Here is a 13927-nt window from a genome sequence, read left to right on the forward strand (position 1 = left end):
GAATAACTGGGAATTAATCCTGCACTCCCACCCTCCCATCTACCTACCAGCAAAAATACCAAGTTACCCACTTCCAGTATGGAAGCTTTTTGGCTAGTGGTTTTCAACCCAGTTCTTGGGTACCACCTGGCCAGTCAGGTTTTCAGGATATCTATAATGAATATGCATGAGAGAGATTAGCATACCAAGAAGGCCAGATGGTCCCTGAGGACTGGGGTGAAAACCACTGCTCTATATAGAGATGTCAAGTTATCCAGTTCTATGCAGGAGACTTTTTGACCAGTCTTGGTTTTGAACTTACATCCCAAAGTAATGTGGGATTTCTAGTGCCTGATCCTGCCCATTGAAATCAGTGCTGCCAGTCCCATAATGCAACGTGAAGGGATGCTCAGAAATCCAAGACTGTCCCAAAATCTTCAGCCTGGAACTGGGTAATTTGCATCTTTGTCTCTAGAACATCTTTGAAATTTTCTTAAAACTGATCTGCTAAAACTTATCACCATCCATAAAGAATTCGGCTTCTTCCAGGCCCAGCCCAGGTGATATGCAATGGAATGTCTGTAGGGAGACAAATGTCAGGGACTGTGGATAGTGCATGAATATCTCAGACTAGAAACACATACTAATGCATTGGCCAACCTTTCTCCAACAGTGGCCACACAGGTTTGCATCAAACGTGGAAGCCCATACCCCCATGGAGTCGATGTGGAGAGAGGTAACTAATGGGCATCACCTGGCAAAGAAGCTGCTGCACGATCTGGGATATCTAAGCATTGGTTCCTATCCATGCAGTTAGTGGCAGTTCACGGATTCACTAGCACCACAGAATATTGTAGCAACCCATGAGTGACCTTACCACGTCCACTTCAGAACACAGAATAATATATTTTTAACTGATAATAATATATATTTAAAGATAATTATTTTATTATTAATATTGATAATATATGTATTTGTTCTTTTTACTTTGCTACTGGAATATGCCACAAGCTTGAAAGTAAAATGTTTGACATTTCCTATGTCTGTAGCAATTTGATTCATGGAGATGGGTTAAGGGTCATTTGACATTGCTTTCTTACTGGCTGCAAGGAATCCCAGCGCATGGCTACAGCAGCACCCTAAAAGAAAGACACCCTCGACGCAGAGGCATACTGACACGAGATGAAAGAGAGAAAACACAAGAATGCAGGGTTCTGAGAGTTTATTGGGATCACAGGAGACTGATGGAGATGAAGAGACAGGAGAGAGAACAGGAGGGTGTTTCAGTAAAGACATGTCAGCAAAGCTGTGGAGAGGGCAGGGCAATATCAGGAGCAACCTGAAGGTAGCGCTGCTGCTGATTTTAGCAGTAAAAACGGAAGCTAATCATACCCTAATCAGAAATGCTTCAGCCTTCTTGTAAATTTAATGAGACACTAACCTGTATAACACAAATAGAAACAGTACAACGGTATGGAGTTGGGGGAGGGGGCACAGAATGGTAAATATATCTCAAAACAAGAGATAAAATTAAACACATAAAATGAAAGAGTATTTAATACTGCTAGCTCAATGGTCAAAAGCATGCTGAAGTGCTATATAGTTGGTGTTTCACCACAGCACTATATTCCCTTAGACAGGAAAAATCGTTGTTTAAGAAAACTGGTTATTGACTTCTATATCAAGAGAATGAAGTAGGCGAGGGATCAGTTCCTGCCCCAATGCTGTGCTTGCTCTCAGGGCATATCCACAGATTGGGGGACAAGGCCTCAAGCAGCAGGGTTAACGATGCGCCCCATGAACACAGGCAACACTGGGTCGTCATTCATCACAAAGAAGGCAAATGGCTGCCGGACCTCAAATGTCATATAAGCACGAGAAAGAGAGATGGATGAGGCGCCTGCTGCCTCTACCCCTTCCTCATTTACCTCCACCAACGAGCGGTGTGTCCCACTTGACACTGCCAGTTCAATGTCTGCGGCTATCCCACATAAGTTGGGGCTGTAGAAGAGCTCTGACAGGCCTGGTAAAAAAATAGGAGATTAGAAAACAAGGTTAGGGCCCCAAGACCAAAGGGAAAATGGCAAATTGGTTTTGCTTGTAGAAGAACCATGCAGATAGTGGTAGCAACTTCACTATTACCCTATTTTCATACATTTCTGCTAGAATGGTGAACCCCATTCAATCTATACTCATTCTGCTTATGGAGAGTGAGTTCCACATTAAGCGTAGAGTAAGGAGTGGCCTAGTGGTTAGGGTGGTGGACTTTGGTCCTGGGGAACTGAGGAACTGAGTTTGATTCCCGGCACAGGCAGCTCCTTGTGACTCCGGGCAAATCACTTAACCCTCCATTGCCTGCCGCATTGAGCCTGCCATGAGTGGGAAAGCGCGGGGTACAAATGTAACAAAAATAAAAATAAAATAAATAAGCAAGTCTGCCCGTGGAGGTGGCTTCACATCTAGATTAGATTCTCGCGACCCAAACACCAACTGAAGCTCATGCTCTCCTCTCCTTCCTACTGACATACGAAGGAGGGCAAGAGGTTTCTCCTGTTATAATTGTGACTCACACTGTGCTACAGTATATCCAATCCAGGCTCCAAAGACCTCTGAGATAAAAATACCAGAATCTAGAAAATGTAAACTGGGACCATTTGACAGTGGTGATGCCGTCATACAGTTATCCCTCTGAATATAAGAAAGCATCAACTTAGGGTAAATATGCATCCAGCAATGGTCAGCATATTTTTGGGCAGCACTGGTCTTTTGCCTGAATATTCAATGCCGGCCATGTCTGGGCATTGAATACCTGGTTATGTGTTGCTGGCTATCACTTATCCAGTTACGTGCGATATTCAGCACGTAACTGCCTAAGTGAAACTGGACAAAGATAGGACTGTGTTTTATGAATAAATGCTGACTCCGCCCCTAGACTGCCCACAAAATAGTGGCTACAGCTTTAGCGGATAGTGCTGATATTCAGTGGCAATAGCAGGCTAAGTGGCGCTGAATATCAATGGATAGCCACACACAAGTGGTTTAACCAAGGCAGGAGCCTCTCCTGCCTAGTTAAACCTCTTTGAATATCAAACTTTTAGTTATTAGAAGAAATTCCTTCTACATTTTCCAATGCCATTTCTCAAGGATATGTGTATTACTGTGGCTCCAAAACGATGTCATCACTTAGTAATTTCCTGGCATCCCCTAGAAATGAGTTGTCCATGCAGCATAGTCAGGGTCAGGGAATGACATCATCAAACATCTTACCCATCTTGTCCAGAAGCTCAAGAAGGTCTAGCTTGGTGTCTACTTTGATTCTAGGAATTGATACCATAGCAGGCCTAACTGGTTCTTTATAAAGTTTGCTCATCACTTGCTGGAACACGTCATCACTCAATTGAGCCTCCATATTGGACAGAGTTTGGTGGGGCCACTGAGGCATCATTATCACCAAGCTCATGTTGTCAGTCAGACGGAGACGTCCAATCTGTGGAAACAAAAACATAAGTCAACTGCTCGGACTGAACGTGTGTCCAGAGACTCTAGTTTCAGAGCCCACCTTCCTCTTATCATTTCAAGTTGGAAGCTGACTGACACTGGGCCCTTTCCTGGATTCAGATGAAAATTCAATCAGTCCTGTAGTCTTACCATTATTATTTATTTATTTATTCATGGAAATTTATAGTTCACCTATCAAGGTTTCTTGCTCAAATGGTGTACTATTCCACATTCATAACAGCAATGACAAATAGCACAGGAAAACAAAACATACAATCATATATTGGAGCAAAACAACAACAGAGCAGCACAAAAACCCAAACCCATCATGTACAAACCAGGCCAGCCAATGGAGTGTCCTAGAAAGAACACCCTCTTCTAGATAAGAGAGAATTCTGTCCTCATGCTCATTCAGTCACGAGCTTTCTTGCACCACTCCAATAACGGGGCCCAGTCCTGCTCAGGGGGATCTCAACTAGCCTGTTAATGATCTGATATGAAGTCCTCCCCCTTTTATGAATTAGAGCAAAAGACATAAAGAGAGTGAAAAAGCAAACAGACAAAGAACAGAAGCAGCAGGGGATAAGAGATGGGAAAAGAGGTGTGCAAAGACCCTTACCCGGGCTCCAAGTGTACTGTCAGAGAAGGAGATGAGAGGGTACTTCTCACTGTTCATCATAGCAACCCTCACTGTCTTCTTGTCAGCACCATATAGCTGAAATTTGTCCTTTTTCGTATTCTCCATTTTAAACTTTGTAATCCATTTTGCTGGAAATAAAAAACAACTGGTCAAATAGGCAGCTATACAGTGAGGGATTATCTGTGTATCAGGGAACTTTTTATGAATGGCTTTTTCTGGTGTATGAAAGAGTTACAGTGAGGGGGTTCTCCATTGAATCACAAACCGAGGGTGATAAGGAGTGCTGGTAGTGCAGCAAAGGGTCAGTGACTGAATAAGTATCACTGTAGTGACAATTCTACAAAGTCACACCAAAATATAGGTGCCACAAAGGGGTGCACATAGTGCCAATCAAGGAGGCTTGATTAACAGAAGACAGCATGATGTCACAAGGCTGAAGTCACTCCACCCATGGAGATTTTCATTCTCGCCATTGCAGCTGCCGCCATCTTGGTACACTCAAAACAATGTAATTGCTAGGGTGACAAGCTTTCCTACTGGCTTCAGGCCCGCTGATAGGCTAAGCACACTCCTGCCATTTCCTGTTAATCAAACTTCCCTGGTCATAATTCTACAACAGTGTTAGGGTTAGGGTTACCATATGGCTCCAGAAAAAGGAGGACGGATTGAGCCAGCTGGGTTTTACTTCCATTGCTTGAAAGCAATGGAAGTAAAACCCGGCTGGCTCAATTACTTCCATTGAAAGCAATGGAAGTAAAACCCGGCTGGCTCAATCCGTCCTCCTTTTTCTGGAGCCATGTGGTAACCCTAGTTAGGGTGCACCTAACCCCTTATAGAATCTAATATAATAAAACTCACCCTCAACGTTCTGAGGACAACGTTCTGAAGTCACTCGGACTCCCAGAACGGTTCGTAAGTTCATGGTGGTGAAGCCACTGAACGACTTGCTGCCCCACCCTCGCGTCAAATGTCATGACGTCGAGGGCGGAAAACCAACAGAAAAATGAAAGAAGGGACCGCATCAAGGAAGGGGGAGGAGTAGGGAAACACGCTCCGCGTGTTTCCCTACTCCTCCCCCTGCCAAGGAAACGCTGGCCACCAACCTCGAAAACCACCCGAAAGCTACATAGATAAAATGAAGCCCCGCCAACAGAATGACCGAGGTCCAACACCCCCACCCCCACTCGCGCAACGCCCCCCCCAAAACAACCAACAAAGCTCAACAGAAGAAAAGAAGACAATCCCACAAAAAGCAGGAGGTGCAACACCCCCCCCCCAGCCGCCCACCACCCCCAAGCCACCCACCGTCGCGTAGCTTTGCTGGCGGGGGACACGAAACCCCGCCAGCACAAGTCCTGTCTTCAGACTCCGGCGTGATCTTCAGCATTACTAGCCTCTGCAGGCAGGGCTTCTGTGCGTCTGAGGTCATGCATGTGCAGGACGTCAGACGCACATAACCCCGCCCAGCAGAGGCTAGCAATGCTGAAGAACATGCTGAGTCAGCAGACAACACAGGACTTCTGCTGGCGGGATTTTGGGTCCCCTGCCAGCAAAACTATGCAACGGTGGGTGGGATGGCGGCGGCGGCGGGGCCATCGCGGTGGGTGGGATGGCGGCGGAGGGGGGCCATCGCGGTGGGTGGGATGGCGGTGGGGGGGGGGAGAACATCGCGCGGAAGAGGCAGTGATGGCAAAAAACAAACCCCTGCAATCTGGCAGCGCTTCCTTCACTCATCTTCAAAGCACCGCTTCCAGAAACCCCTGCCCCCACACACACACTCACTCACTCATCTGGCAGCGCTACCAGACCCCCCCCCCCCCACACCCCTCTTCTTCCAAGTTGAACACCACAACACACCCCCCACAACCCTCCAACACACACACACACTCTCTCTCTAAAAATATCTTCTGCCAGCTCATCCTGAACCCCCCCCACACACACACACACTCTGTCTCATATGGCAGCTCTTCCAGAAACCACGTACACACACACACACACTCACTCTCATCTGGCAGCGCTTCCTAAAACCCCTGCCACACCCACACATAGTCACTCACAAATCTGGCAGCCGTTCCTGAACCCCCCCCCCCCACACACACACACACACACTCACTCACTCTCATTTAGCCACACTTCCTGAACCACCCCACCACCACCACACACACACAAACACACACACACACTCTCTCTCATCTGGCAGCGCTACCTGAACCCCCCCCCCCCACACACACACAAACTCACTCTCATCTGCAAACGCTTGATAAACCGCCCCCCACACACACACACTCATCTGGCAGCACTTCCAGACCCCCCCCCCCACACCCCTCTTCTTCCAAACTGAACCACCCAACACCCCCCCCACACCCCTCCAACATACATACTCTCACAAAATCTCATCTGCCAACGCTTCCTGAACCCCCCCTCCATGCACCCCACCCCCACACAATCACTCTGTCTCATCTGGCAGCGCTTCCTGAAACCCCGTACACACACACACTCTCTCTCTCTCATCTGGCAGTGCTTCCTGAAACCCCTGCCACCCCCCCCACACACAGTCACTCACTAATCTGGCAGCCGTACCTGAACCCCCCCCCCCAAACACACACACACTTACTCACTCACTCTCATTTAGCCCCGCTTCCTGAACCCCCCCCCCCCAACACACACACACTCACTCTCTCATCTGCCAGTGCTTCCTGAACACACGCCACAAACACAAACACTCACTATCATCTGGCAAAACTTGAAAAACCGCCCCCCCCCCACACACACACACACTCACTCATCTGGCAGCGCTTCCTGAACCAGCCACACCCCTCTTTTTCCAAGCTGAACCCCCCAACACACCACCCACACCCCCAAACACACACACACAGACACACACACTCTCATCTGGCAGCGCTTCCAGAAACCCCATACACACACACGCACTCTCTCTATCTCTCATCTGGCAGCGCTTCCTGAACCCACCCTACCCCCCCCCCCCCCCACATACACACACTCACTCTCTCATCTGGCAGCGCTTCATGAAACCCCATACACACACACTCACTCTCTCTCTCATCTGGCAGCGCTTTCTGAACCCCCTGCCCCCCCCCCACACACACACACTCCCTCACTCTGTCATCTGGCATTGCTTCCTGACCCCCCCCCCCCCCCCCACACACACACACACTCACTCTCTCACTTTCATCTGGCAGCACATCCTGAATCCCCCACACCCCTCTTCTTCCAAGCTGAACCCCTCCAACACATCCCCCCACCCCCCCCCACACACACCCACACACACACACACTCTCTCTCTCTTCCTCTCCTCCAGCACACCAATTGCTTAGGTGCAGTGGCAGCAATCTCAGACACCAGAGAAAGAGGGGGGCCTGACACCATAGAGAGAGAGGGAGGGAGGTATCTCTGTCACACACACACACACTCTCTCTCTCTCTCTCACACACTCTCTCTCTCACAGACAATGTCTTTCTGTCTCTCACTCTCACACACTCTATGTCTCACAGTGTATCACATTCACTCTCTATGTGTCACACAGTTACTTACATACTTGCTTGGTCTCATACACTCAGTCTCACAGACAATCTGTGCCTCACACACACTCTCACTCTCGCAGACACTGTATCTGTGTGAAACACACTCTCTCTCTCTATCACACTGTGTCTCCCATACGCAATTGCACACACTCTCATTCTCACACACACACTCTCTCACAGACACACTCACACCCAGACTCTCTCTCACACACACACACACTCGCACTTTCACTCTCTCTATCACACACAGTCACTCTCACATACACTCTCCAAAACATACACACTATGAGGAAAACCTTGCTAGCGCCCGTTTCATATGTGTCAGAAACGGGCCTTTTTTACTAGTACTAACATAAAGCAGCCTTGGTGCAGCGATATCTAGGCACGACTGCTTATGCCAGGTCAATAGCAGACATAATTTGCCGTGCTTAAGTACGCATTTCAGTGTGCGCATCTCATAGTATTCTATAAGTTGTGTACATCTCTAGGCAGAATGCCCAAGACAGGCCCACCCAAAGGTATGGCCTACTTGCAGTTGCACACTAAGAGTGGATTCAGTAAATGATGCTCAAAATCTAGCACTGAAAATATTGGCGCTAAATGGCATTATATAACGGGTGTTTGAGGATTAATGCCCTTTATAGATTAGTGCGTAGCACCAAGTTCCACAGCCAAAGACGAGTTACACCAACTGAAACCGGTAATTTGGATTACTGCAATTCTTTATATTGCACAATTAACAAACAGTTAAAGAAAAGACTCCAATTATCGCAGAATACATCTGCATGATTGATTTATAATCTGGGTAAATTTAATGAAGCTACTCCTCTACTGAATAGCTTACATTGGTTAAAGATTGAATCTCACATTCATTTTAAAGTCACTTTGATATATAAAGGTTTTTATGGCCTTAACTCAGATTCAGTGGGTGGGTTTCTTCCTCTTGCAAATAATAGAAGCCAAGTCAAAAATAGAAAAAAATCTATCATTAGACTTTCCTTCTAATAAAAAGATGATCTCAAAGTCAATTTGGGAACGTTCTTTTGTTTTTCAACATACTAAGATGTGGAACGCTATCCCTGTTGAAGTTCGTCTTATTATACCATATATTCTTTTTTTTTTTGTAAAGCACTTGATTGTTTAATACTACCTCTGATTATCCAGTTTAGAGACTGTAACTGATTATGTGCTTGTAATTCTATCCGATTGGGATTTTTTTCTGATAGTTTTGTAATCCACTTGGCACTATCTCAGTTAAAGGCAGAATAGAAATTGCATAATACAATACAAACCAGGTATAAATCCCAGCTCCCAAGTTGTGTTCTATAATACTGCATGCATTTTAAAGTTACACCCCTGACCCGCCCATGCCCCCCCATGGCCATACCCCCTCTAAAGATCCACAAGGAAACACTTCTGCGCTATTCGATAAGTGGGCATGTAAGTGTGTTTTCTTGCAGATTTGTTATTTCTGCCCCATTTCTGATCCATGCATCCATTAGAATGCACTTTCCATGCCAAAAATTTGGTGCAGAAATAGCGCCTTATGTTTGGCAACGTATACAGAATTCCTCTGTAAATGACATGTGACCCTGTTTACAGGATAGCACCTAGAACTTACACATCTATTTACCAATTAAGGATGCGAATCCCAAACGTAAGTGCTAGTATTCTGTAAACATTGGCGCATCATTGATGCCTTAATGTAGGCATGTCTTATAGAATTGCCCTTTCACTTGCACATGTCAAAACTTCAAATAATGAAGTGTGTCTTCTGAGGACAAGACAGAGACTGAGTTTTCTTCCATGTATTAGGATGTATCCAGTAGTATATTGGGGTATCAGGGACTGGGGCCATCTCTGATGTGCAGTGGCATAGCTAAGAATTTTTAAAAGGGGGTGCGTCCCTCGCACCCCTCTCATCCTCAATACCCCATCCCCCTAAAATCATCTCGGCTCCAGTCTTCACCTAGGCAGCAGCAGCGGCAGTCATAGGCTGCCTGTGGTCTGTACCAGGACTTTCTGTCTGAACCATCCCACCCGTCACAAAACAGGAAGTCGCTTCAAAGGAGCAGGACGGTTCAGAGAGAAAGTCCTGGTGAAGGCCACAGGCAGCCTATGAATGCTACTGCTGCTGCCTGGGTGAAAACTGGAGTGGAGACAATTTTAAGGCATGGGCGGGGGGGGGGGGGGGGGGGGGCAGGTCTAACAGGGGGGCGCATAAATACGCCACTACTGATGTGTCTCAGAGTCAAAACTTTCAGGGTGTTTCCAAAATACAAAGAAGTCACAGACTGAGAGTTGTTTCCTGTTAATTGAGGAGAATTACACTGCTCTGGTCAGCTCCAGGGTGAGGGGAGATTGCCAATGAAATACATCTTACCACGCAGATAGATGGCATTCAAGAGTATAAGTTGGACATCGCTTGGGACCTGGTCCATGAGTTTCTTGATCTTGTTGTGAGTGTTTTCTGCCACCCAGTTATTGATCAGCTGAACATTGTCACTTGCATCATGGCTGAGGATTTGAGGGGTACTGTTGTAAAATTCTTTTGAATCATTTACAAAGAACTCATGGAAGACAATGTCTGAAAGAAGGAAGAGATGTTGAGCTGAGGGTGAGGACAGAAGAGAGAAGGATCACACATGGCCCCATAGGAGCCAACTTTTCAAAATCATTGGGGGTGCTAAACCCAGTGGAAATATCCCTTCCCTGGACACATACAAGGAATTTTCTCAATATTGGGGGTGCTCAAGCACCCGCAGCACCCACAGAGTCGGCTCCTATGGGCCCCCAAGTGACCATTCTACCACTGGAAACCAAAGGCTACCAGAAAGCCCTATCAAAACCACCTTTAGCTCTGTCTGCCATTAAACTTTCCCATAATGCTCTCTGTCTAGATTCTAAACAAGATGGTTTAATAAGACAGGAGACAGCATGACGTCAAAAATTTGAATCCAGTTTTCCCTAGCAGCTGTCATATTAGTGTATCCAAAACAAACCGCTCGAAAACTCCTCACTCCCCCCCTCTTCCCTTCTAACAGAAAGAATGCAAACCCAAGGAGGATTTTCAATAGCTTCTGCAAATGTTTTGGGTCACTCAATATGGTGGCAAGCTTCAGCCCACATTACCTGGATTCTATGTAGTGCAAACACAAAAAAGGGGGTCCAAATCTCCCGTAAAAACGGAACAAACCACAAAAAATGGCGGAAGATAAACCAAAACAAACCAGAAAACAAGGGAGTAAGAACGCCAGAAAAGTTTAATGGGACCCTACACAGTCCGTGTTTCGGCCTTCCTCAGGGGTCCTGAATCTGACGTTTACAGGTGCACTTACAAGATATTCATGAAACAAAAACAAAATACGCTAATGCTGTCTAATGGCGGACATAAGCATTAGCGTATTTTGTTTTTGTTTCATGAATATCTTGGAAGTGCACCTGTAAACGTCAGATTCAGGACCCCTGAGGAAGGCCTGCTGGCCGAAACACGGACCGTGTAGGGTCCCATTAAACTTTTCTGGCGTTCTTACTCCCTTGTTTTCTGGTTTGTTTTGGTTTATCTTCCGCCATTTTTTGTGGTTTCTATGTAGTGCAACCAGTGTTGTGCATTATCTTAACAGGCCAGTCAGCGCTGATAATTGCCACTTCACATGGGTTAGATGAAAGACTCCTGCTCAGTTAAACCCTGTTAAGCTAGTCAGCCATTGATATTCAGCAACACTTAACCATGTAGTGCTACTGGATACCTCCAGACATTCCCTAACCAGCTAGGATAGGGGCAGGCTGGGGAAGGAGATAGGGCAGAGCACCAACTTAGCTGGCTAGAAACAATATTTGGTCTGTTAACTAGCTAAGTAAGTGCATAAAGTTAGGACAGCAAAATAGCATGTGCTATCTGTCACAAGTTTAGAAGGGTGAGCCCTTGGGCTGCCGCCGGGCTCCCAAACTGAAGACCAGGAAGGTCGCAACAGATGGCAGGTGAGTCACTCCACGAAGGCCAATGGATGGCTCTGAAAAGAGCCCTTGGAAGCAGGCCCAGCAAAACCGGGACCTGGGGTGGCTCTGTAAAGAGTCCTTGCGAGCAGATCTGGCAAAACGTGGACCTGGGGCTGGCTCCGAAAAGAGCCCTTGGGGGCGCAGCAGGAACAAACGGAGGCAAGGCAGAAGAAAAGGCAAGGCAGGCTGGAGACAAGGCAAAGCAGACTGGAGACAAGGCTCAGTGGGTTGGTGATAAGGCAAGCAGGCCGGAGAAAAGCCAGGTAGGCTGGAGACAAGGCAGGACAAGGACAGGGCAAGACTGGAAACAAGGCTCGGCTGGAAACAAGGTCTGTCAAAGACAGGGCAGGGCTGGAAACAAGGCAGAATGCAAGATGAGGCAGAGATAGGCAGGGAAGGGCAAAACAAGGCAGGCACAAGGCTAGGCAGGGCTAGGCTAAACAGGGCTAGGCAAGGCAAGTCTGGGCAAGGCAGGCACAGGGCAAGGCAACTCAAAGCAAGGCAAAGCAAACCAAACGCAAGCAAGGCAATTTGCAGTTGACGTTGTGAAGGTAGCGAGAGAGGGTGACCAGCCGCCTTAAATGAGACAGGCGCTGATATGTCATCTGAGTGCACCCAGCCCATTCCTGTGCTGCAGGCCCTTTAAAAGGATCTTCCAGCACACCTAGAGGTGCTGGCATCTCAGATTGCCGAAGTGAATAGTGCCAGCAACTGGCTGTGCTGAAGACAACCTAGGGAGTCCCAAGAAAGGACTGAGGAACTCCACCCCCACTAAGTACAGCCTAGCCATGATACTAACTTTGGGATTCTTTTACTAAGGTGTGCTAACAGATTTAGCATGCACTAACGATTAATGTACGCTAAATGACAAGACACCCACAAGAATAAAATAGGCTTCTTATCATTTAGCACATGCTAAATCCATTAGTGCACCTTAGAAAAAGGACTCCTTTATATACCAAGTTAACTGGAATTTTGGCCAGTGCCTGGTTAACTTCTGGTCTTACTCGGATACTCAGTAAGAGGCATTGAACATCCGGGGTTAGTTCAGCCTGTAACTTACAAGCTGCTCACTGCTGCAGGATGAATATCAACCCAAAGAACAAATCAATTGGTATTGAAGAAGATTAAACCTAAGCTTTCCTTGGAAGCTCAAATGATGAGACTTCAATTTTCATAATTTGAACACATCATATGAAGAGAAAGATCATTAGAGAAAGACATTATGCTGGGCAATGTTGAAAGTCAAAGTAAAAGAGGAATGCAATGGATCAACACAATAATAACAGCTATGGATGCCATGCTATTGAGTATTCCTTACTGAAAGCCAAACCCAGTTCAGGACAACTGACCACAGGGTCACTATGAGTCGACATTTAGAGCACATTTAGTTAAAGAAAATGGTCCAGGCAGCGGTTCTTATGCATCAGGACTGCTGTAACAGCCTGCAGACTGGACTTCTGCTAAAATATCCTCATTCCTTACAGCTTGCCCAGAATGCAGCTACCAGGGATGGTTCTAGACATGGTGGAGCCCAGGGCAGAAATTAAGGAGGGGGCACTAATCCACCTCCCCCCCCCCCCATGGTCCGGTGCATCTCTTCCTCTCCTCCCCACCACAGTCCATCTACCTCCCTTCTCCTCACCCTATGGCCTTCTTAAAATTTTTATTTTCCTTCTCAGAGGGGCCCCAGCGCGGCAGCCATCCTCACAAATTGCCTCTGGCTGTCTTGAAGTTTCCCTCTCTGCCGCAATCTGCCCAGGCGGAAACAAGAAATTTCATCAGAGGGGGCGGATCACGGCAGAGAGGGAAAGCTGTGAGCCAGCTGCAGGCGGCTTGTGAGAGTGGCTGCTACACCAGAGCCCCTCTGAGAAGGGAAATACATTTTTAAAGAAGATCGGGAAGGGAGGAGGAGACAGACTTTGTGGGGGGAAGAGATGTCTGGACCGTGGGGCCCCCTGGAGCTGTGGGGCCCAGGGCAGCTGCCCTGTTTGCTCCCCTCTAACGCCAGCCCTGGCAGCTGCCATTAAAGTTTCAGGTACTAGCTATGATGAGTGATGAATTCCCATTCTGAAGTCACTTCACTGGCTCTCAGTGATATGTCATATACAAATGAAGCTTTTAGCTTGTTTTTTAAGCCATCTCTGGGTACAGTGCAAGCTGTTTACAGTCTCTTCTCATCTTATACTAGCTGATGCATACTGGACCAGGGGCGTAGGGAGAGACCCTGGACCGAGCTAGTGAGGGAGAAATACTGGACCTGTGGGGG

The 13927-nt window shown here is 47.1% G+C and overlaps 1 protein-coding gene across 1 annotated transcript in view; it reads right to left on the reverse strand.

Annotated features, from left to right (window-relative positions):
• Nucleotides 1-1186: 1186 nt before the first annotated feature.
• Nucleotides 1187-13927, reverse strand: part of SERPING1 (serpin family G member 1) — a 58861-nt gene continuing 46120 nt past the window's right edge. The window contains exons 5-8 of the mRNA XM_030186217.1: nt 10043-10246; nt 4097-4245; nt 3247-3466; nt 1187-2002 (exon numbers count right to left, since the gene is read on the reverse strand). Coding sequence (XP_030042077.1) covers nt 1749-2002; nt 3247-3466; nt 4097-4245; nt 10043-10246 — 827 coding nt within the window. The 3' untranslated portion in view covers nt 1187-1748. The remainder of the gene's footprint in view (nt 2003-3246; nt 3467-4096; nt 4246-10042; nt 10247-13927) is intronic.

Source organism: Microcaecilia unicolor, chromosome 1 (assembly GCF_901765095.1).
Source record: "Microcaecilia unicolor chromosome 1, aMicUni1.1, whole genome shotgun sequence".
Lineage (NCBI taxonomy): Eukaryota > Metazoa > Chordata > Amphibia > Gymnophiona > Siphonopidae > Microcaecilia > Microcaecilia unicolor.